Source organism: Botryllus schlosseri, chromosome 15 (assembly GCF_051294905.1).
Source record: "Botryllus schlosseri isolate E-star chromosome 15, Bs_hap1, whole genome shotgun sequence".
Lineage (NCBI taxonomy): Eukaryota > Metazoa > Chordata > Ascidiacea > Stolidobranchia > Styelidae > Botryllus > Botryllus schlosseri.
In genome coordinates, this window is record NC_137250.1 from 24,185,421 (window position 1) to 24,211,671 (window position 26,251).

Consider the following 26,251-nt stretch of genomic DNA (forward strand, 5'->3'; position numbering starts at 1 on the left):
TGTCCGATACGGCTTTAACACTTTGCGCGATTAGTATACGGTAATTAAAAATATGGCATAATGTAAAAAATGCCATATAGTGTATAGCTTTATTTTCGGACTATATCAGGCATTACCACACTTGCTTTTATACTTCAACATGTGATGTTCTACAGACAAAAGAACTGAAAATGTAATTGGAACTCAACGTATAATACTCGTAATTGGAAGAAAAAAACAAATACTACTTCTAAAAAGCGTAAAATATATTTCATGTCTTTTGTCCAGAAAGTTTCAACAGCGGTCTGCTAAAACAGGTCTAACGTTAAAAAAAAGTCAAGTTTCACTTTTTCAGATTAGGATGCGTCATGGGGGCTGCTAGGTATAATAGGTCAGTCAGTCAGTCAGTCAGGTTTATTAATATTTTCATCGTTTCAAAACATCACAAGACTGCGATACAATGAAAAGATAGGAAGGTGTCGAAACAACTTGGAGTAGCCATTAAGATCAGACACCCACCTTAGCCTAGGCGAAGTAAATAAGAGGCATGCACACTGAATGAAAAGTAATGCAGAGAATATAAGACACAAGCGACAAAATGGGGTGGCATGTGGCGGAGGGCGAGGTCGATGTTAGGTCGATGGTCCGGTAATCCTGAAGACTGGCTAGTATTGATTTAGAAGAAATTGCTTGTATTTCGACTTGAATGCGGACATGCTCGACAATTGCAGGTAATTGCAAGATTGCGTACCGGGAGTTTCAAACGTTATGGGGGCCATACTTACTGTGATGAAATATTTGATATAGGCGACAATGCGGTGTGAACGGAACGACGCAACCGGTATCTAAATTATATTCAGCGATATTCGTTAAAACATATTTCTCACTCCATTTCTACTCAGCACGAAGCGCAACGAAAATTCTTGGCATTACTCGACTTTTATGAAAATTAAATGTTGGTACTACGTGAAAACAGCCCCAAAATTCCTTAGGCTATCTTTCTTATTAGGTGAATAAACTACTTCTACTTGACAAACTGAAAATAGCGAAAAGTAAGTAAGTAGCTCACAAAATATTACGAAGTAGAAGTAGCGAAAAAATGGTATACTTGAGTAGGTACCAGAAGTAAAGGAAAACTACTTGAGTACTTCAAAAAAATAGAAGTACTTCGTTACTGACCACTTCTGCTTTTCTGGCGCCATAATAACGGCAACGGCGGGGGAAGAGGAGCCCAGATAAACCCCCGACGGGAATCGAGCCGGATCCGCCAGATTGGTGGGCGCTTATCGTTACCACTACGCTTTCCCCCCGTCCATTCGACAACTTCTTATCTGTTCATTGTATCGCAGTGTTGTAGTCTTTTGAAATGATGAACTTGTTAATAGAAGTTCTATTATAGAACTGACACTGTGGTCCGGTATCAACACATTACAATGTCATGACCAATAAAAGTTTACTACATTTTAGAAATACAATAATAATATTAAACCTGACTGACTGACTGACTGATACAAAACATATAAAGTACAAAACGACATGGAATAAAGTAAAATTGTGTCGTAACTCATAACTAGATGTTGACGAATAACATTACTTGACAAAATGAAATTACTTGACAAAATTTTCAACAAAGTCCAGGAAAATATCACTTGAGAAAATTAGGAGATGCGCCTGATCCGCATTCCGCCGTTTACACTGCACGTGCACATTTTGTGATAGTCCGCCGGTCCGCAGTTGCGCTCCGTCCGCCGTTTAGTATCACATGTTCCACGGTTCCGATGTCCGCCGTTTAGTATTGAGCTATTTTGTTATGGTCCGCTCGGTCCGCAGTTCCGCTTGGTCCGCCGTTTAGTATCGCAAGTTCCGCTAGTTCCGCAGTCCGCTCGTTCCGCCGTTTAGAGTTGCCCATAAAGAAATCCCAAAAAAATTTGTCTTTGCATTGAGTAATTGGTTATATCAGTAGTTACGGTGAGCAGCATTGCACTGACAAAGGTCCATATATGTTTATAAGGCTTTGTAAAGTATACCTTTTTATAGTCATCAGATCAGCATCGGATTTTTCAAGTTTACAATAAGTAACGTGGGTAAATAATTCGATTTTATAACTTATCACAAAAAAAATGACAGCTTGGGCAGCTCAGAACACTCTTGCAAGCTGTGGGTTGGCCATCCCTGCTTGACAGTTTACAAAAACCTATTATCTGCACAAATGACAATGTCTCTGACATGTGAAGAACCAGCACCAGACTTGGACAACTAGATAATTCTAGTTGTCTAATTTCACTAAATTAGAGCAAAATGCCGGTAATCTAATTCTAATCTAATTTGGAAAAGCTGAAAATTTTCTAGTTGTCCAAGTCTGACCAGCACACCTAACTAAAAAAATTCCGCACACCAAATTTTGCTCAATTTCAACCTGTAGTTTAAGCCTAATTATTAGAGTAGAAAATTCTAATTCCGTAATAAATGATGATTGAATTTCTCACTGTAAATAGTATTTTTTTCAAATCTTTAATTCTCGATTCCAATACCTTGACTTGTGCAGGTTGGAATTGAGCCAAATTTGGTGTGCAGCATAATTTTAGTCGGCCTAAAAATGTTAGCAAGTAAACCGGTAGCCAGTAAAATTTGAAAAATACTTATATTTGAACAGCCTTACATTCCTAGGAATGAAATCTTCACAATTAAGATCTCTAAAATAAGAATCTGCTGATATATTTTTCAAAGATCAACGATAACTTAATGAGGTCTGTAAAATCTTAACCGCAACGATGATGCAAGATGCTAAAGAGAGACACATTGTCCACCGTAACATTCTCGGAATTTCAGGAAATGTTGATCGAGTCCTAACTGAGAAGCTTCTCGATTTACTTCTGCAGGAGAGAGTGAATGCCACAGAAGGTCCTCGTTCATTGAACGGATTTGTTCACTGCGTTCTGATCCTGCAAACTTTGTCCTGGTACGTGCTGTTGAGACTGATAACATATTCAGGAAATTATAGGCCACAGCTTAATTTTGAGACATTTATTTCGTAATCCACAATCCGGTCATTTTTCCTGGGAAACTGCAATTTTGGTACCTGATCGCAGATCAACGGAAGTATATTTTCTCACAATTAGACTTGCTGCGCAGACTTGTACAAACTACAGGATTTTTAAAATGCAGAACTACAAATAGAACTAGCCTACTCATTTTTCAAAACTCGCTCACTAAACATATCGACATTTAAAAATCTGCAACTAACTAATAAGTAGGGCTGGGCAAAATTGAGTACCTGAGTGATTCGATTCTGTATCACGTATTGTGCTCCGAGTCGTGTGTTCCAGTATTACTCATTATGACGTAATAACAGTATGTAATATGTCCGTGTCAGTCCCTGTTCAAATCTGTACATTTATGCCACCATAAAGAATATAACACCCTGTACCATATTACATTGACGATACTTTGGTATTTTTTGACCATATCGATTTCATTGTTCTTTGGGACATGTTGTGGGTTGATCGTGACTTCAGAAATATGTTATTTCCAGTCACGCTAATAGCTTGTACGATGTGTTTGGTATGCTGCTATATGACCAATCAAGGTTTCAAGGCTTCCTCAGTGAAAAATTGTATCAAAACTATCATTCTCATTGATGAATCAATTTTCAGTGGTGTGGAGCGTATATTTTCAGTGTACTCCAAAATAATCGCGTTTTAATACACGACTGGAATCATTAAAATTAATACTCGATTACTCAAACCATTGTGTCCAGCCCTACTAATAAGTGATGTACGAATTACTGAATTGGAAATTGCAAATATTGGAGATCGGATCAGCATTTCAAAAGTATGAGATTTGCAGTTTGAAATCGGAGGGACTTCAACCAGGGCTTCGCATGATTTATTTTCACTAGATTCTAGCATTTAGTATTGGAGCCCCCTCCTGAAAATTATAAGTACGTCACGTGTTATACAGAATTGAGTCTAACTATATTCGCAATTAGGAGATAACGTGTGATCCAACATGCGACTTCGCTTGTGCACTCGCAGCGAGATCGTCAGCGACGAAACATTTGCACAAAATGATAGAGGCATATTCACCGAAACCGTGAACATTGCTATGTCTAAACGTCGAATAATCCTGTCCTTGCCAAATGAGCCCAGTGGTATACTGTATACAGATGTGACCCCCAATATATGTAAGTAACATATTCATTGATAGAATTCATTCATCACCTTTGAAAAAATTTGAAGCGCGACCGCGGCATGACTGCGCACTGTACAGTTGCATGACATAATTGTTATAGATTTTAAAGCGTAGTAATATAAGTCTTGTTTTCAATGTTACCTAATTCGGCTCGCTCCTATCGGACGACTAAAAATAGGATCAACATTCCAGTTGCCCGCGCAATGGTTAGTAAATCTCATGTGTCCCATTGGCCGAAAAGGTTGGCCACTAGAGTGGAGTGAAAAAAAAATAATTTTGAATTGTAAAGAGTGCCTTTGATATTTGGTCCCAAATCTCGAATGAACTACTTCTATCATAATTTCAGGTTCCTGCACCCTGTAGTGGCCGTGCAATTTCACAGAACTAGCCAAATATAGCTAATTTTGCCATATCTTGATAGCCGCATATATTCTAGAAGATTACCAGTGAACTCGGCCCATGACGAATTCGGCCTATTGAACTCGGCCCATGACGAACTCGGCCTATGACCAACTCGGCCCGTGGGGAATTTCTTAGTATTAATGATTATAAACGTCGTAAATTGTAGTATTTGTCGGAGAAAATGGTTAATTTGGGAGTGATGGACATGTCGTACGAATGCTGGGGGAGGGCAGTATTGCAGTTCTCAGAATTTGAAGTTTTACTTGCCGCCGTCATAACACGTGGGGATTGCCAGTGAACTCAGCCCATGACGAACTCGGCCCATGACGAACTCGGCCTATGACGAACTCGGCCCATGACCAACTCGGCCCGTGGGGAATTTCTTAGTATGAATGATCATAAACGTCGTAAATTGTATTATTTGTCGGAGAAAATGGTTAATTTGGGAGTGTTGGACCCTAACCCCTAACCCTAATCATAATCCTAACCTAACCCTAATCCTAACCTAACCCTAACCTAACCCTAATCCTAACCTAATCATAACCCTAACCCAACCCTAATCCTAACCTAACCCTAATCCTAACCTAACCCTAATCCTAACCTAATCATAACCCTAACCTAACCCTAATCCTAAGCTAACCCTAACCTAATCCTAACCTAATCATAACCATAACCTAATCCTAACCTAACCCTAATCCTAACCTAATCCTAACCTAATCATAACCCTAACCTAACCCTAATCCTAACCTAACCCTAATCCTAACCTAATCATAACCCTAACCTAACCCTAATCCTAACCTAACCCTAACCTAATCCTAACCCTAATCTAATCCTAACCTAACCCTAATCCTAACCTAATCCTAACCTAATCATAACCCTAACCTAACCCTAATCCTAATCCTAATCCTAACCTAATCCTAACCCTAACCTAACCCTAATCATAACCCTAACCTAATCACTTGATAATAAAATAATTATGTAATATAATTCACATTAATAGTTGAGTTGGTGCAAGGAGGTTTTTTTCTGTCTAGGCCCTATTCCTTGACGATACTGCCCCCATTGGTAATAACATTCATACGACATGTCCATCACCACCAATTCGCCATTGTCTCCACACAATTAATACAATTCACGACATTTATAATAATTTTTATTAACAAATTCACCATGGGCCGAGTTGGTCATAGGCCGAGCTCGTCGAGTTGGTCATAGGCCGAGTTCGTCATAGGCCGAGCTCGTCATGGGCCGAGTTCAATAGGCCGAGTTCGTCATGGGCCGAGTTCACTGGTCACCTTCTAGAAAGCTAGTTTTTGGCTTAAAAGCTGCGGAAGCAACATGTTTCTATCTCACTTCCGGAGAACTTTGTCTTGAAAATGTACAGAAAAAAATTAACAAGCAAATTATTGATTTTTAGACCGCCATTAAAATGTCGGTTGGTTTTACCAAAATTTCAATGCCAATTTGCATGTTACAATTTGTTACTTTGTTGCTTTAACAACAAAATCTTGTTTGGTGGATCTATGAGTTGATTTTCATACCAACCTAGTATAATCCTGATTAGTATAGAGAATGATTGAACTTTCATCATATTGCATCATCACAAACTTTTATGATATGAACTTGGTGAAAAGGGTATCTTCCTGTTCAACTCTACAACAAACGATAGGCCAAGATTGTTCAAAAAGTGAATCAGTTGGAGTAAATCAGCTATATAATTTATATATACGTGTATATTTTGTTGAAAATAATGATTTTCATATCACTTGAAACATTGTTAAACTGTTTTATATAACCTATTACACAGCTTGTACAATATGTATTGTATAATATATAAAACAGTTCAGCAATTTCTCGAGTGATATGAAAATCATCATTTTCAACATAAACATACAGGTATGAGGTAGAGATAAATTAGATACGGTAGCTGATTTACGGTAACTGATTCACTTTTTGAACAATCTAGGCCACATTTTCAAGACAAAGTTCTATGGAAGTGAGATAGGAACATGTTGCTTCCGCAGCTTTTAAGCCCCAATCTAGCGTAAGCGGTTATTAAGATGTGGCAAAATTAACTATTTTCGGCTCGTTTGTTGAAATTGCACGGCCACTAGAGGGTGCAGAAACCTGAGATCATGATAGAAGTAATTCATTTGAGATCAAATATCAATGGCACTTTTTGAAATTCAAATTTGTCATTTTTTCACACCACCCTAATGGCCACCCCTGATATAGATGAAATTGGACATTATTTACAAATTATACTTCAGTTGCATAGAGGAAAAAAATCGTAATATGCATCTTTGCGATGCAGTCACAAATTGATGCAATATCTGGAATTATATCATGATACTGTAACAGAGTAAATACATCGTCTGGTTTTGTAAAATTGATATAAATATAACCAAACGCTGCTTCCCACTTGACAAAATCACAAAATATTTGCAATGTAGCTTTGCTGCTTGGGTCGAACAAATGATTAAGACTGCAAGTCCTAGTCCTTGAATGCTTGGCTAAGTGCATGTAGACTAGACATATGCTATTTGACTACTTCCTAAATTTCATTAATGACCAATGTCTATTAGTAGTGAGAGTGTGTGTGCTTGTAATCAGTATAGTGTGTAATGAGAGAATTAGTTAGTTACATCTCTGTTCTAGTTACTGACTCATGCATAAGAGCTACCCTTCAATTTTTTGTCTACATTTTAATTATACAGGATTGGATATATGTCATGTTTGAATGATTCATACATATTAGGATATTAGAGCTAGTCCATGTTATAAAAACTTATAAAGTATGAAAAAAGAAAGGATATACGGTATATTTAGAAAGGCATTCTTTCATGTTAAATGCATAGTGAATAATTCGAGCTGTACCACAATGAAATAATTTTGCATGCCACCGTTAATCATATGTTTGCATAGTCATTTAACCGTCATTGGGGCATATAATTTTCGCAATAAATTGGCAATACTGTTGGAGTCGGAATTGGAGTTCTCTTGGGAAAATAGTCGGAGTCGGTATGTTTAAAGATGTGGTATGTTTAAAGATGTCAAGAGTCGGTATATTGAAAATGTCTGGAGTCGGAGTCGGTGGTAAAATTTTCCGACTCCACAGCCCTGGCTTCAACCCCCCCCCCCCCCCCCCCCCGAAATTCAATTGGTGTCTGGCTGTCAACAAAATCAAGCAGCCTAATTGATTTTGAATTGTGCTAATACTAAAACACAACAATCGGAAGATGTGCTGCAGGCCTCTGAAATTGGTGTCACTTCTGAACAGAGCCCAGAACAGACTTCGCATTTGTGAAAATAATTCCTGTAGTTTATTAGCCGTCGCTGAAGATGCGTATTGACGGGAAATCGCGACTTCGCTAATTGACTGCATTCGGAATCGCTGGTAATGTTATGGTAGCGTGGGTGCAAGTATATATATGTATCATAGCTGCAAGTTCGTCAACACGAGGATGCTGAACCGATCCATGCATTAGTGTAGGCTTACCATATTTTGGAAATCTAAAAAGAGGACACTTTTTCAGAAATTTTTCAACTTGCAAAACGGAAGTAGAATTCTCAATAACCGGTGAATTTTTCCCACTTTGTGATCAGTTGACTAAAAAAAAAAAAAGGTCATCTTTTCCGCTCAGAGCTCAAAATACCGTTTTTTTCTCCACATTGCCAGGTGGATGACTAAAAAAATAAAGGTAATCTTTTCGCTCAGAGCTAAAATCACCGTTTTTCACTCCGAAATAACCGCCGGAGCTTCACTTCTGTGCTAATTTGCGGCATATCACTCGCAATTTTCTCTAAATCTGACCTAAACTTTCAAATAAGAGGACAAAATCTCAAAAAAAGAGGACAAAAGGGCGTCCTTCGAGGACACTTTCAAAAAAGTCAAAAAAGAGGACAAATCCTCTTAAAAGAGGACGTATGGTAAGCCTACATTAGTGCATGTAATAACCCCAATAGAACTTTGTTAAATTTGAAATCAAATTTGTTCCATTCAGACGGCAGCCGGTTGGCTAAGCGCATGATAGTATCGTAATACAAGCGACATGTACCTAGGCTAGGCTAATTGGTGATATTGAACGTATTATGACATCACCCGTTTGTGACGTCATCGATCCCACATACCTACGGAAAATTAGACTCTTGAACCAACAATGGCTGCCAGAACAGAGCACCGACAGCGCGCTTCATACCAAGCGACGTTATGTGTTTTTAGTTGTTCGGCTACTAATGTTATTTTAAATCACAACTAGAACTACTCAACAACAAAAAAGCAGTACTTGGCTGAATGTCAACTAACTAGATTGGTAGTTTGTACAAGTGTTCTACTGCGCCACCAGTTGCAATATATAATCTATCCCAAAACTCTTCTTGCCTGTTGACATATTCATACATACCTATCATTTTATTGCGTGTCACAGTAACTTTTCATTTTTTTATCGAACATGAATTGAGCGAAATCTTTTCAGGTCATCTGAAAGACTGAAATTCCGAGTCAAAACGACTTGGACTGGACTTGATGTGAAGCAGGAAGTGGAGAAACTCTACGATATTCCTACAGACCACGAAGTTCTGATCATAAATGACAAGACTGTTTCGGATCAACAAACGATCGACCATGAATCGTTTCAATTCAAAACCAGCGGTCAAGTCGTGTATGTTTTCTTGACAAAGAGGAAGATAGTCTACGAAGGGTCGGAGATCAGAATCCGAGATCTTGTGAAAGTCAATGAAATGCAAGTGACCGACGCTGACAGCTGTTCGTCCCAAGCCGCCGTTCATGTTTCAAAAAAGCGAGAAAAACGAAAACAGAAGAAACGCTAAAAAGTCAAACGATGAAAAGCCATCAATGTCAAAAGGAGCTCAACTGATATTGGATTTTTGAGCCGATGCCGATAAAACCAGTAACAAGCGAAAGCATCTTCCCCGATAACCCGGATAGGTTCAGCCGATATTCAAGATATAAGGCATCTAGTTTTTAGAGCGTTTATTTGAACATCACTGCAGCCATTGCTGTGCTTGGGCACGAAAAAAACTAGAAAGAATGTGTCTACAACTTGTACTCGAGTAGTCTCTTGCCTACTTGCACTCATTACTCAAGTGTTTATGATATTAGATTACTTCTACTTCTGTTTTCAGATTTTTAAAGTAAACTGAGTTTAGAATTCCTACTTTTTACTTACTTGAGTAAAAATTCACGTTGTTACCTCTCCTACTAGTGTGATGTCGACTAGATATTATCGGCGAACCGATATGATCGTTTAGGGGTCATTCCCTAGTTGGAAGTTGCTTCCTTTGTGACAGAAACCTATGCAGGCTACACGGGATCATTGCTCAGGAATAGATCTATTTTCTCAATGTCGCAACTCGCAAACTATTCTCTATGAGTTGCACCAATGCTGGCACCTGTCTCGACTCTACCATGAAATATTTCATGATGGTACTGGAATAGGATCACTGTCGGCATCTATCTCGTCTTTACCACGAAATATTTTGATACTCTACGTTAGTAGCATCAATGTCTGCAACTATCTTGACCACTCCAGAAAATATATCATTATTCCACTTCAGTAGCATCAATGTCACGGTAGGGTCGAGATAGTTGCTCAGCTATAATGAGTATGACTTGACTATGTCTGAGGTTTAGCCCTTTCTATTCACTGGTCTTTGTGACGCCTGAGAACGAGCGACGCAGGAGAGGAGTCCAGTTCAACTTTTGACAGTTCGACTATTGAGAATCGAGTGGTGTTCGCCTGCGTGGATGTCACCACTACAGAGTTCAGGAGTCGGGGTGACTTCGTTGAAAGCCAGTCAGATCTTTTGCACATTTTCTTCCATCATTACCATATTTATTGACCAGGACCAATATAGCCTACTAGTCAGCCCTCAACATTACAGAGGTGGTCAGTAACGAAGAACTTCTACTTTTTAAGGCAGGGCATACTTGAGTAGATTTTGCCTACTCGCACTACTTTTTAAGTAGTTATGATTCTACACTACTTCTACTTGTCGGTTTATTAGGTAAAATAGGCGTAGAATACTTACTTGTGAGCCGCCACTCTTACTTCTAGTTGAGTAGAAATTACGGCGTTACTTTTACTTGAGTAGCGACGGTGACAACTTTTACCATCTCTTGAAGATTACCGGACCACGACCTGGCATCGACCTCGCCTACCGACACACGTCATACATCATTCATTTTTATCGCTTACATTTATGCTATCAATCAATCAGGTTTATTAATATTTTCATCGTTTCAAAACATCACAAGACTGCGATACAATGAAAAGATAGGAAGGTGTCGAAACAACTCGGAGTAGCCATTAAGATCAGACACGCACCTTAGCCTAGGCGAAGTAAATAAGAGGCATGCACACTGAATGAAAAGTAATGCAGAGAATATAAGACGCAAGCGACAAAATGAGGTGGCATGTGGCGGAGGGCGAGGTCGATGTTAGGTCGTGGTCCGGTAATCCCAATGATATATATGTGTGGAACAGTATCCCGCCGGCCATCCGACAGTCGACGAGCATGTCCACATTCAAGTCGAAATACAAGCAATTACTACTAAATAAATACAGTCCATCCTCAAGATTACCGGACCACGACTGACCTATCGATCTCGCTTCCCATGACATGCCGCCCTATTTATTGTCGCTTTCTTTTTCTATACTATCTTCTTAACTTTCATTCAGTGTGCATGCCTCCTCTCTACATCGCCTAGGCCAAGGTGGGTGTCAGATTCCATAGACTGCTCCTTGTCGCTTCGACACCTTCCTGTCTTTTCATTGTATCGCATTTTTTTGTGGTGTTAAAATTGCTAATAAACCAATGATGATGATATATCATTGGGTAATCCTGAAGACTGGCTAGTATTGATTTAGAAGAAATTGCTTGTATTTCGACTTGAATGCGGACATGCTCGACGACTGTCGGATAGCCGGCGAGATGCTGTTCCACAATAGACGATTTCCAGCGCTCTGGCGCCAGTAGTGTATGACTGGCCAAGATTAGAACCAGCCACATTTTGCTCCCCTGACGAGGTTATTCGCCGACGTTTCTGAATACCGCGCCATTGAAATGTAAGGAAGTCGCGTATATATAAGGTGATTTAATATTAGTTTATGCTAATATCTTGTAAGAAGTTGAGCTTGGAACTGTAAAGAACGTAGTTCTTGGCTTCTTATTGTCGCGAACAGATGCTTAGCTACCGGTGTAGCCTACGCATATTCAACAGTTTTTACGTTTGTGGACATTGAAACGTTTGCACTGAAATTCACTTGATCTGGAAATAATAGATTATTAGCAATGTCCCCTCTAAGCTTCCCACGTTCGCAGTGCTTACACGGTCTCTGCGCACAGAAAATTCAAGTTGCGCACAAAAAATCTGAAGTGAGGACCATTTTTTAGTCGTTACGCACTGTTGTCCAAGGCTCCGCGCAGTAAGTTGGTGAGTGTGCGCAGACTCGTCAAAAATTAGAGGTAACATTGATTATTAGGCTACAAAATGTTTGTAGAATACATGGATTTCAGTATTCTCATTTTCTCAGACACGGTACCGGTACATATTAATTTACTGTGTTCGTTTATTGGCATTAATGCTGCATGAAACTTATTTGGAGATGATTGCCTATCTTGATGTAGCATACCCAAAACGGCATAACAATATTGACTCCTATATGCTCATTCAATCTTTAGTTTGCAAAGATGAAGACATACATGATTGCAGGTTGCAGCCAAGTGCCTGACAGTCAGCACTCAATGAAGCTCCATCGCATCGCAAGGCATCTCATTTTAGTAGTGAAACTATCGAATGTAAACAGTCTCTCATGACTCTCCCGGTACAATAACAGCTGAATCCATCGACAATGGTGAACTCGAACTGAAGGACGTACATTTCACGACATTATGATCTTACTGGTCCAATAATTGATTTTCGAGCGTTAAATTGACCTGACGAACACTCTGATGAACCCAGGGGATGCTCGAAAACCCCAGATCTGGGTGGAAAAACCCAGGGGTGACCTGTCTCACTAGCTGAAACAGCTTCGGCGATGGTAACTGCATTTAATCGAGACAGAATCAGCTGATATGAATGGGTGGGGTATCTTGGCTTGACGTGCGATGGCGGAGATACTGTCAAGACTGAGAGTCTTAGAAAACCACTTAGGGATTCCCACAAGATTAAGAGATGTCTTTCAGATAGTACTGCTATGAAAACTGTTGTCAGGTATCGTACGCAGCTCATACTGTAGAACAGGGGTTCTCAACCTGCGGGCCGCATGCGGCCCGCAGACGATTATTTTGCGGCCCGCGACATCTTTCATTATAAACACAATTATTGCTGACACGGTATTGTAACAAATTCATTTCGTTTGATTATTAATTTTTGAATGCAGTGGTTTTCAAATGGGGCGGCGCGCCCTTTAGGAGCGTGAAAGCATCTGAAAGGGGTGCGGCGCTGCGGTCAACTGAAAAAAATTTCGCGCTGGGCGCCATTTGTCTTCAGTTCATAGTTATTTCTCAGTGTATAGTCCGAACTCCGAATTTCATATTTGAGAATTCTCTTATCAACAGTCATAACCTTCCATGCCATCAAACTAGCCGTTTGTAGCATTCTGGTTGCATTTTGTTATATGACGACAAGGGAGCAAGAAATTATTCTCTATAAAAAAGGGGGGGGGTCAGAAAAAGTTTGAGAAACAGCACTGCTTTAATGTGCTCTCGTTTCTTGATATATGCTCGACTTCAGATTGTTATTGTCTTGAATCGGTATTCTGCTGGACTCTGGTTCAAGAGAATCCCGCTACGTAGCTGGCCTGCAATTTTAAAGAGTGTTTGACTCACTGCGAACGGTTGTTGAGATTGCCGACAACGTTACAGACGCATCGTTCAAAATTACTTGGAATATCGCTAAATCCTAGAAATCTGCTACAGAATTTGCGATTTCAATAAGACCTTAACATACTGTGCGAATGTTTGCTGTTTCCAGAACTTACCAGCAAAGACAAATTTCGAAGATACAGTCGTCTGATTTGATCGTGTCCAGCAGACGAGTTACTTCAATGTCAGTCGGTCGCATGTTCTGAAACACGTTGCCGCATAGACTGCTTTAACCCAACCTCGGACAAATCCACCGACATTGCATAACTAACTAATAACTATCTGGATGAATTTTATCATAGTGGACATATATGTAGAGGAAATGCTGGCTGGGCAAACGTGGTGAGGGGGCCAGCGAAAAATATCAACTTGACAAAGCCAACTCTGTAACTGTTGATGTAGGGCCCCATGCATGGAAGGAATGGAGAATGGTTGATTGGTTTGCTCAGAAATGGCCAGAACGCCAGACTTTCTCTCATACCACTCAGAGCTCAATGTGATAATGCCCTCTGTAACGCAAAATTTATCATAATTTTATAATTGCTCACTGAAGCATTGAAACAGAGCGTTCGGTTCTCTGGTGGAAGGGTTTTAAGTTGCTTATACCCACTTGGCAATGAATGCAATGCACGCTCCATGAAGGGATTTAATTACGCCGCAAGAAGATACATATTCTCACAATAAGCAGCAGCTGCAAACTTACGAACACCGTCCATTGATGCTTTATGATGCATAAAAATGTACTAAATGCCCGTATACGAGTGGTAAATAGGCTGCAGTAGCCTAAATTTAATTGTAGTCCACAACTACACGGTAATATTGCTCTGCGGCCCGTAGCGTCTTTTGCTGTTAAAATGCGGCCCGTTACACAAGAGAAGTTGAGAACCCCTGTTGTAGAATAAAATGATATTCATGATCCCGATATTCTTTGTTGTATTTGTATTCCTTCAATAAAATACTAGTTCTTTTGTGGTAACTATGTGTGACTTATTTCATCTCGATGTTGCCTTGAGACTGGTATTGAGTTGGCGAACCCTGCTGTACAAACTGGTTGGATCTGTCTCTATGAGTATATAGAAAAATGTCCACGTCAACACACAATCTGTCAGAGATTCTCTTCACTCGGTGTTGCTCGACTGAAATCTTCTGCCACGGATATTTAGATGGGACAGAGCGATATCTCGTATTCTGTCTGCAGCAATGTGTTAGCCTGATGTTATTATCGTGGAATTGTCTTCCATATACTTTTGTATTCCGAGAGCTCTAGTAATGTAATTCACTGACTGAGACAAGCCTGATATCACTATCGTGGAAATGTCTTTCACAGACTCTTATATTCTCTGAGTGATCTAGAAATGTAAATCACAAGCTACAGACATATTGACAATTTATTGCTTCGTCAAAAATAAACAAATTTGACTGGAAATCATGAAATCACATGTAAAGGTCTTATACTACTCGTCGCAACTATTGCAGTGGACTAATACAGTGCACTCATTTTTACAGAGGATTTAGCTCAGTGGAGGTAACAGAAGAAGAAACACAAATAGGAGTCGAGGCAATAATAATATGCAGATTGTCATATTAATATGATGTTTATGAGAGAAGTAGATGAAAATGAATGTTATAAATAACAAGTTTCTCACAAATATGCCAGTGTTACACAAACCTTAAATAAAATCCTTTCCACAGTAACCTCTCCTATGTTCCAACGTAATACAATCTTTCTTTATAGCTTCTTGTCCTTTGCGTTGGAAGCTACCGGTACCATTCTCTCATTACTGCATAATGCACATAGGGACGCAACAATGAAGGTGTTAGACACCATTCGGCTTCGTTTTTACATGATATATGCAAGCACCGGCACATATAGATCCACAACTATAATGAACAATGCGTTTTCTTGTATTCAGTCCTGGTCATATGGTAGTTGTTCTTCGATGACGCGCGTGTGCTGTACTTGTGCGCTTTTGTCTCCGAGGTGAAGTAGTCGTTGAAATTTGAGGGACATTGACCGCAATGGAACTGATACATAAACGTGGCAATTTCTAGCTTTCTCATATCTTCTAAGTTTAGAAGACGAAATCTTTTGAGAAGCGATTTATCAGTTGCACATCCAGGCCCCCGCGGGGCTTTGGCTATCCTTTTTTTTTTATCCAGTGTGAATGCCTCTTAGTTATACATGCTATAGGCCAGGTGGGTGTCTGATGTCGAAGACTACTCCAAGTCGTTTCGACACCTTCCTATATTGCATTGTACGAAATACCGCAGTCTTGTGGTGTATTGAAATGATGAAATCGTTAGCAATAAATTGAATACTCCATGGGGTGTCACGGCTTAGCGAGTACATGAATCAGCAAATTTTCTACCATATCATTGGTTCAAAACTACGGTACGATTTATTGTCAGCTACTTGGATTTACAGTATTGTACCTATAGCCAGATAGGACGATTCCTGCATTTGGTGTGGTATGCAGTGTTACAAAACCTTGGTATGGCGGATATTTTGTATTAAGAACGACACTTTCATATCGCACAATGTCTTAGAAATCATCAGATGTACCTTATACTTATTCCAGAGTTCAGAACAATCGCCCGTGTTGGCGGTGTCGCCAAAACTCTGCTGTCGGCATTCTTGAAAAATTACTGAGAGTAAGAGCAAAAATATGACTATCCTTAGACTGAAGGTTGGTCGATGGATTTTATCATCTATAATAACAGTGCTTTTCGAGCTGGGGGTTGTGTGACTTTTTATGGATGTTCGCTTAACCCCAGACTGGAATCGGTGGTTGTTTTCGACAACATGTTGTGTGTGAGAGACGGATTTCTCGCGTGATTGGAACATTTCATCCCCATGACGGAAATATTTTTCGCTCTGATTCGATACTGAATTACACTTATTAAACGACACAATGTGATAAAATAGACCTGGTATACGTCAGACTAGGGTTACGCCGTTGCGCAAATGCCACGCTTGCTTGCGTTAATTGGAAAGCGCAAGCGCCTTATTCTGGATCTGAACTCCGGTATCGTGTTGTGACGTCAGCATAATTCAATAATTGGCGTCATCAGATGTAAATGTTTGCGTGACATTGCGCGTGCCGTTGCCACCTATTCCACTCTGGCCTTAACCTTTTTTTGTAATCATTTCGTTCCAAATTTAGAGCTATGTGTGACATTTTCAAGTCAGAAATTGTGTCTTGACAATTGAAAGGTCGGTTTGGGAACCGTCGATCTATAGCATGGAACATAAGCCAGTGTTAATTTTTTTTAAAAGAAATTCTGTTGCGTTTTTTTTATTATTATTGAATAGTATATTGAAATGATCCCGAATATTTTCGGCTGACACTCGTCAGGGGTAATCGTCAGCAACTAGTAGAGAATTGGAAAGAACATTGTATATCAACAATCGTACCACAAAATATGACGTCACCAGCATGAAAGAGAGAGCGTTCAATGTAGCCTACTATTTTTAGGTGGTACACAAACTCCTTTTGTTGACAAGAGTTTTGGTTGGTGTATTTTGATAGAAGTCGACTCGAAGGCACTCAAATGGAATTGTGAACGGCCCCGCCCAACGATTCGAAATCGGTCGTCTCGATAATTATTCCCACAAATCTGAATATCTAACGGATGTTTGCCGACTTTTTAATCCACTGTTTCAATTCAGGCTATACTATATACTTGTAAGGATTACCAGTGAACCCAGCCCTCGGTAAACCCAGCCTTACAAACCCAGCCCTCGGTAAACCCAGCCCTCGGTGAACTCGGCCCTCGGGAACTTTTGTAATTAAGTGTATTAACAAGTATTATTATGAATTATTAAACTAATAATGTTATTATCCACTGATTTGTCGATCTTGTAAGGAGGTCAGGGCATGCGTAGATCACGCAGTCACGGCGTGATCAGATCACGTGATCACGATTGCGCAAGCGCCAAGCGCGGCCTTACAAACTCGGCCCTCGGTGAACCCGGCCCTCGTCAAATTTTGTATTCACCGACAACCCTAATATCCCCCTCCCCAACCCTAATATCCCACCTCCACCAAACCTAATATCCCCCAACCCTAATATCCCCCCTCTCCCAACCCTAATATCCCACCTCCACCAACCCTAATATCCCCCCAACCCTAATATCCCACCTCCCCCAACCCTAATATCCCACCTCCCCCAACCCTAATATCCCCCCTCCCCCAACCCTAATATCCCACCTCCGGCAACCCTAATATCCCACCTCCCCCAACCCTAATATCCCACCTCCACCAACCCTAATATCCTGCCTCCCCCAACCCTAATATCCCCCCTCCCCCAACCCTAATATCCCACCTCCCCCAACCCTAATATCCCCCCTCCCCCAACCCTAATATCCCACCTCCGGCAACCCTAATATCGCACCTCCCCCAACCCTAATATCCCACCTCCACCAACCCTAATATCCCACCTCCACCAACCCTAATATCCTACCTCCGCCAACCCTAATATCCCAGCTCCCAGCTTTATTTCAAAATTGTTCGGGGCCGGAATTCACCCAGGTCCATAGTATTCGAGAAACACCATGAATACCACAAAACAAACAAGTACAGTATGTGAGCGTCGCGTTATCTCCCCCGCTTACTCAATCCGTGAATACAAAATTTCCCGAGGGCCGAGTTCACTGAGGGCTGGGTTTACCGAGGGCTGGGTTTGTAAGGCTGGGTTCACCGGCAACCCTTGTAAGCATAGGAATTCGGGAAAGTTGATAAGCTCAGTGTGTCTAATTTAGTCCAAGCATATTTTTTTCCAAAGTAATCGCTAGTAAATCAAAATAATGGAACGGTTGATGAGACTTGGAGCTGGCGGAGGGTTACAGGGATTCGGACAACCCCCTCACGCCGATGCGCCCATGGTTGACACTGCGGAACAAGTATACATCTCGTCTCTTGCACTTCTCAAGGTGATATGGTTAGGAAGGTCGTGATTCTATGCATGATTGACTATTAGTCTAACTGTTTTTCTGCAGATGTTGAAGCATGGACGGGCAGGCGTGCCAATGGAAGTGATGGGGTTGATGCTCGGAGAGTTTGTGGACGATTATACAGTAAGTATAGAGCTTGGTTGGTCATACGCGGCTGCCTGTGCTAGATTTGTACTAACTATTGTATTTTAAAAATGCGCAACTGTAGAACTAGAACTACTCTTTTTTCAAAACTCGCAACTAGAACTAGAGCTTCTCACTTTTGAATCTCACAACTGAAACTACTGTATTTTCAAAACCTACAACTTGAACTAGAATTGCTCACTTTTCAAAACCCGTAATTGGAGCTACCGTACTCGCTTTTCAAACTCGAAACTAGAACTTGAATTACTCTTCAAAACTCGCAACTAGAATTATAACTTCTCGAAAAATCCAGTTCACTGCAGTGGGTAGTTTTTTCAAGTGCGGCCTGTACAGTATTGTGTCATTTTTTAGGTTCGTGTCATAGATGTATTTGCAATGCCCCAATCAGGAACCGGGGTCAGTGTGGAAGCGGTCGACCCGGTGTTTCAGGCAAAAATGTTGGACATGCTCAAGCAGACTGGCCGGTCAGTTGAATTGTAAATCTACAGCTGACCTGATTGCTAATACCGTATCCAATCAGAGCTTGTGGCCGTTTTTGAAGATATTTAAGAATTACGAATCTCAACATCAAGTTCTTTGTTACAAATCTATATATACGTGCTTTCTGGCTACTTTGCATAAGTTAGCAAAAGGTTGTTCAGATGCCAGCTTTATGATCAGTCTATTGTTGAATATAGATTGTTCCATAGTATCAAACATTTTCAGACCGGAGATGGTTGTAGGTTGGTACCATTCTCACCCTGGGTTTGGATGTTGGCTGTCTGGCGTCGACATCAACACGCAGCAAAGCTTCGAAGCTCTGTCGGAGCGAGCCGTGGCCGTTGTGGTTGATCCTATCCAAAGTGTGAAAGGAAAGGTCTGTATTTACATGCATTGATATGAGCCAATCTCTGCAGTGTGTCCTTTATTTTGCAGGTTGTGATTGACGCATTCCGGCTGATCAACCCCAACATGATGGTTCTCGGGCATGAACCGCGACAAACAACCTCCAATCTCGGCCATCTGCAGAAGCCTTCTATTCAGGTGTGTAGGGTTTGGCAATATCGAGTACTTGAGTGATTCGAGTATTAGACTTTGAGTCGAGCATCATTCACTGTAGAAGTAAGATTGAGGTGCAAATAGTTCAAATATGTACCTTTTATGCGTCCATGCATATGATTTAGGCACTCGAAAGAATAATTTTTCAGTACTCGACTGGAATCATTAAAATTAATACTCAATCATTGTGCCCAGCCCGAGTTAGAAGCTTTAAATTTCGTGATATCTTGCAACGCAACGTTCCAGGCACTTATCCACGGCCTGAATCGACATTATTACTCGATTGCGATCAATTATCGTAAAAACGAGCTCGAACAGAAAATGCTCCTGAACCTGCACAAACGGAGGTATGTTTGTAAATTGACGACTATTGCATTACTACGTCGATCACACGTTCTTGTTTAGTTGGATCGATGGCCTGACATTGACCGACTACAGCGAGCATTGCAAGGTGAACGAAGAAACCGTTTCCAACATGCTCACGCTTGCCAAGAATTATAAAAAGGTGATGATTTCGTCTCCCCGCCACACTTGTACTATCGAACGATCTACTTAGTTGAAGGTCAAACTGCTGATTTTTTGAGCACTCTAGTTCTATACGCGAAATTTGAAAAGTAGATTGATCTTAGCTCTAGTTTTACATTTGAAACATATTTAGTTGCTGAATTAGTAGGAAATGCGTGTCGACGTGAATCATGATACCTGTGTTCAGTTGTGTGATGTTCTTGCAGCCATTGCTAGCTAAGAGTCATCGCTACTGACAGTGGGTAATCAGGGGTGGCTTCCGGTGGACGCAACATGCCACATTTCAAACTCTGATTCCTGTTCTATCTCCATATTCATTTGCAATTCAGTAATTCGTATTATCAGTTATTTGTTGGTTAGTTGTATATTTTCGAAGTGATTAGTTCTTGTTCTAGTTGTACAAACTACTTTAATGCACATTGCACAAGTCTACTGTCTTGTGTGAAATGATTGTCGGTTTGTTTTGCAGGCTCTGGAAGAAGAAGAAAAAATGACTCCCGAACAGTTGGAGATCAAGAATGTGGGTAAGCAGGATCCCAAGCGTCATCTAGAAGAAGATGTCGACAAATTGATGACGAACAATATAACGCAATGTCTTGGAGCCATGATCGACACTGTTGTGTTCAAATAGAACTTTTTTCATGGTTGTTTTCATTACATTTCAATCTTTACACTCTGGACCGTCATATAGACCGGATCGTCTTGTAGCGTCTGTTGTGATGAGGATTAGATTAGATGTACGAACATTCACACTTCTGGGTAATAGTCATTCGGGGGGTCTATCTTTTTATACCCAGTCTCCTTTCACATTATGTGCATTTATGGCGTTGTGTGAGGTGTACGCAATGGGTGAGTTTGACGCTATTATGTCGGTAAAATTGTACCTGGATGTGGGTTGGAAAGGCGCACGTGTACAACGTCATGTTAACGTAAAGTCTGGCACAAAGTTGTTTCCATCAAATCAAAACACCACAATGTATTCTTCATGTATAATTTTGAACACCCTTGCTCACAAGTCTAAACTGTAATTGAAGGGAATAAGAATTGCGAGTTGCCAAAAAGAACGACATTAGGGCGTCCCGAGAGGACATTTTCGATTTCTTGAAAGAGGAGGGCAAATCGCATGGTGAAATTTTTGGATACGACTTCACCTTACTAGACTAAAACCCAGCGATGCGCATGCGACTCCGAGGTAGCCTCGGCATATAAGTTCCCGCAGATTTTATGCATTAATGGACTAAGCTACGAGGCAACTTATACTATGTATTCACGCTCAGTTCAGTTTATTATTAAAATTTCTTCATTTTAATCATCATCATCATTGGTTTATTAGCAATTTTATCAGTTCAATACACCACAAAAAATGCGATACAATGAAAAGACAGGAAGATGTCGAAGCGACAAGGAGTAGTCTATGGAATCTGACACCCACCTTGGCCTAGGCGATGTAAAGAGGAGGCATGCACACTGAATGAAGGTAAAGAAGATAGTATAGAAAAAGAAAGCGACAAGAAATAGGGCGGCATGCCATGGGAAGCGAGATCGATAGGTCAGTCGTGGTCCGGTAATCTTGAGGATGGACTGTATTTATTTAGTAGTAATTGCTTGTATTTCGACTTGAATGTGGACTGGACATGCTCGTCGACTGTCGGATGGCCGGCGGGATACTGTTCCACACATCAGGTCCGGCATATTTGATGGAGCGATGATCTTTTCGGTCGATCATATGATATTTGGACGACGTGGACGCGCGTGTGTTGTACTTGTGCGCTTTTGATTCAGAGGTAATGAAGTCATTGAAATATTCGGGGCAACGACCGCAGTGAAACTGATACATAAACTTGGCGATTTCTAGTTTCCGCATATCTTCTATGTTTAGGACGCCGAATCTCTTCAGCAGCGACTTATTGGATGGGCAGCCAGGCCCCTTTGGGGCCCTAGCTATGATTTGGAGTACTTTATGCTGTAGTTTCTGCAGTGGCTTGAGTGCAGTTTTACTGGCAGCCCCCCCAACAGAGGATGCCATAATGTAACTTCGATTGGATTAAGGATTTAAAGAGTATCAGAAGAACCCATGCTGGCATGAAGCGCCCAAGGCTGTAGAACAGGCCGCACTTCGGTGATAATTTAGTTTCTAGGGATTGAATATGACTCTTCCAGGACATGTTCGAGTCCAGTAAAACTCCGAGATATTTGTCATTATCTGTGTTGGAAACGGGCTGACCAGCGATATTACCGGTTAGATTATTTTTTGAATTTACTGTCAGCAATTGCGATTTCGAGGCGTTTATGCAAAGGTTGTTCTGGGCATTTGGTCACCAGTCACAGGGTTGCCATATTGGCCCTTTTGGGGCCAAATTCGTGAAATTTGGCCCTTTCTAGAGGCAGTTGGCCCCCAAAATAATAATTTGGCCCATTGGCCCTTTATTTTCAATTTTGTCCCTTTTTGGAAGCAGCTGAGACATACCGTCAAACTAAGTATCCAAATAAATCTATCTCGCAAATTGACCTGACAATGTTTATTGTTTATGCTGCCAATGTCAAAGATTCGAGTGGAAACACTGTAGAAGATTTGGATTTGTTTTCGTAGAATCTAGACTGTGTTGGAATTGTAAATACAGATTTGTAAAGAAACTATTCTCTCGATTTTTAAGTAAAATTCATAAAATTAAATCACTCTTTTATTATAGCACAAAAAGTTTTATTTACGATTTTATATTCGGTCGGAAAAGGCTTGAAATAATGAAGCAGTTATTGTAGTTGGATCCAGTGTAGTTGCAGGTAGTGGAATTGGTGTCCTACAACAGTATCAACAATATATAACTGGAATTCCAGGTGTCTATGGGTAATGTTGCAACGTTATTGACGTTATTGAACAATTTGGCCCTTTTTGGCCCCTTTTCCGGCGCTGTTTGGCCCTTTTTCGCAAAAGATGTCTGGCAACCCTGACCAGTCAGGGCATCCAGCTCGCTGCCGTCGAAGATGCACATAAGACTGCAATTCAATGAAAAGATAGGAAGGTTTCGAAACGACTTGGAGTATAAGTCTTTGAGATCACACAACCACCTGGGGCCATGCAAATAGGAGGCATGCACAGACCGTACGAAAAGAATAAGAAGTTAATGTAAAAGAATAGGTGACAAAATGAGGTGGGATGTGATGGTAGGCGATATCGATATTAATGTTGTGGTCCGGTAACGGGATGACTACAATTCATTTAGTAGAAATGCTTGTGTGTGGACACTGGACAATTGGACATGCTCGACGACTGACGGATAGCCGACGAGATACCGAATACTGTGCAACGTGCATGAATATTTTCTGTACCACCATCATTGCCGTATGTTTGTTATGCGTTTTGGTTGGATAAAAAAAATTGATTATCCCTCTCTCTCTATTTTTCCATACATTACGTCCGGCATATGCCTATTTGATATAGCGATTATCTTTCGCGTCGATCATATCCTACTTGGACGACGAGGTCGCGCGTGTGCAGTCCTACTTGTGCACTTTTGTTACCGAGGTAAAGACGTCAATGAAATTTTCGGGGCAGTGACCACAGTGGAACCTACTTGGCAATTTCTAGTTTCCGCATATCTGTTATGTTTAGGACACCGAATCTTTTGAGCAGTGATTTGTTGGACGCACAACCTGACTCAATTGAGGCCCGGCTATGATGCGTAGGACCTGCTGTTGAAGTTTATCTAGGACTATCGATGAAGATTTCGATGTTATGCAGTATACTGTAAGGGATTATAATATTGATTGATATAGCCACTACTTGTATTGAAATAAGCCCGAAAATGTTCGGCTGACACTCGTCAGGGGTAATCGTCAGTAACTAGTATAAGTATAAGTCGGCAGTTACGGAAAATAATGAAGAATATCGGCCTGGTGTAAATGACCATAGTAGTCGACAAACACCATGAACACCACAAAAATAAACAAACTAGTAGAGAATTGGAGAATGATTGGTAGGTAGTCAATCAATCAATCAATCAGGTTTATTAATATTTTCATCGTTTCAAAGCATCACAAGACTGCGATACAATGAAAAGATAGGAAGGTGTCGAAACAACTTGGAGTAGACATTAAGATAAGACACCCACCTTAGCCTAGGCGAAGTAAATAAGAGGCATGCACACTGAATGAAAAGTAATGCAGAGAATATAAGACGGTAGCGACAAAATGAGGTGGCATGTGGCGGAGGGCGAGGTCGATGTTAGGTCGTGGTCCGGTAATCCTGAACTGGCTAGTATTTTCACATTGAACAACAATGTGGGAAAGGTATCACTGTCCCTACTTCAAAAACCTATGTTGGTGAAACCCAAATAGCCTAAACAAATTCGCGAGGTTTATTAAATTTCTCAGACAGGTCAGGTGGCGCAGCGAGGTAATTCTAGAAAGTGCTCGTAAGCTACTTGAAGCGAGTCATCGCACAAGTCAGACGGATGCGTCAAGCAGCAAAAAGAAAACCTTTGGGTTTCTCAAGCGGAACGCCAAATGCGAATGAGTCGATTATGCTCTCGTTCATGTTACCGTTGTAGACGCATATGACGCGCAGGGCTGGGAGACTACGCTTTCGATTCAGAGCTGTAAACAATCAGACTTGCGTGAGAATGTAGCAGCGGTTGTCGAACCCGTACATTATGTGAGCGATTTTACTGAATCTAGTAGCAACTAATCAACAGCAGCTGTAGAAAACATGCCTGTAGCAGCCTCAAAAATGAAAATATCCACCAATTCACGCAGAATTTAAAACACCACTATCATATAACTATGTTTTACGGCGAACACGAAGAGCGCTCGATTTTTTACTACAGTGCGAGCATAGTTTCGCCTCGAGCGTTTGAAGTATGCTGTATACTCGTAAGAGCTTGTAAAAATATTCTGTGTTGAGTCAAGTCGCCTTAGCGGGTACCCAATGAGAATTTCAAAGAATAAGATTATTTATATCAAAGAATTGTTTAACTTCAAGAGTCGAGCGTCGGTTTATGGTGACAGAATTCTCAGCCCGTTAAAGTATGGATGGAGTCGTTCATGCGACTGTTTAGAAGCCGTAGTTTCATAAAAAATTCTTATATATAAATAGCTTCTTGGAGGTACAGAACATCATTATGCAATTGAATAATATATTGATATTGAAATAAACCCGAATATTTTCGGCTGGCACTCGTCAGGGGTAATCGTCAGCAACTGGTAGAGAATTGAAGAGCATTGTATATCGACAATCGTGTCACTGTTCTTTCCCATTCCCTACCGGTAGCTGACGATAACCCTTGACGTATCAGCGATAATATTCGGGTTTATTTCAATATGAACATGTTATTTATATAATTGAAATAGCAATGAAATTACGCAACCGATTTAAGACTTTCGCTGTTCGCGAAGTTCGATAGCATAAATACGATTGTGTCTTGTGGATCGTTATGTTATCTGGAGTCTGCAAAACGTGATTCGTGCGGCTACCACATTTCGCCAAGGTGAATGTCTGATTTTAATGATCTGATTTCAAAGACTACTTCAAGTCGTTTTGACACCTTCCTAATTCTTCTTTGTATCGCGGTCTTGTGGTGTCTTGAAATGATGAAATTATTAATTGACTGTTACATGGAACCGTTTCTGATAACGTGGTTTGCGCAAACATTCGTAGACTCTGATTTCTGCAATGTTTCGACCATAACCCGATCGCGGACAAAACATGAACGCACCAGTTGAAAATCATATTGAAACAATATCATTTCGAATCGATGACGTCATTTGCATACATCGCCAGAATTTGTAAATCCACGATGACTCAGCGTATTGTAGTTACAGAAAGCTCGACAAGGTCAAGTCTTCGTGTTGGCTCAAATAACGTGTGACTCATTTTTAGTGGGTTCCGATTCTGCAGCACCAGTGAAAGCTAGAAGGATGTCGCGGCGCTAATTACCTGAAGTGCTACCCCGCCAGTTCTGTGAATCATTCACTGCGAATATAGCATTGGCCGATGCGCTCGTTTTGTCAGATTTTTGCTAATTCAAAACTTATCCAGATAACAATTCGCTTCATCTTTCTATTGTACAGACTTGGACGACTTTACATTTCTAGCTGTGTAATTACACTAATTAGAGCAAAATGCCGGTAATC

The 26,251-nt window shown here is 40.7% G+C and overlaps 2 protein-coding genes across 2 annotated transcripts; both read left to right on the forward strand.

Moving 5' to 3' along the window:
- Positions 1 to 1,944: 1,944 nt before the first annotated feature.
- LOC145457842 (uncharacterized) lies at positions 1,945 to 10,148 on the forward strand. The gene is made up of 2 exons (XM_080336141.1): positions 1,945 to 2,938; positions 9,048 to 10,148. Exons 1-2 carry the CDS (start codon positions 2,751 to 2,753, stop codon positions 9,400 to 9,402), a joined length of 543 nt encoding a protein of 180 aa, XP_080192267.1. The 5' UTR covers positions 1,945 to 2,750; the 3' UTR covers positions 9,403 to 10,148.
- Positions 10,149 to 18,192: 8,044 nt separating this feature from the next.
- Positions 18,193 to 20,800, forward strand: LOC145457823 (ubiquitin C-terminal hydrolase PSMD14). The gene is made up of 8 exons (XM_080336118.1): positions 18,193 to 18,394; positions 18,461 to 18,538; positions 18,911 to 19,023; positions 19,265 to 19,415; positions 19,475 to 19,582; positions 19,844 to 19,944; positions 20,003 to 20,102; positions 20,592 to 20,800. Exons 1-8 carry the CDS (start codon positions 18,269 to 18,271, stop codon positions 20,751 to 20,753), a joined length of 939 nt encoding a protein of 312 aa, XP_080192244.1. The 5' UTR covers positions 18,193 to 18,268; the 3' UTR covers positions 20,754 to 20,800.
- Positions 20,801 to 26,251: the final 5,451 nt, after the last annotated feature.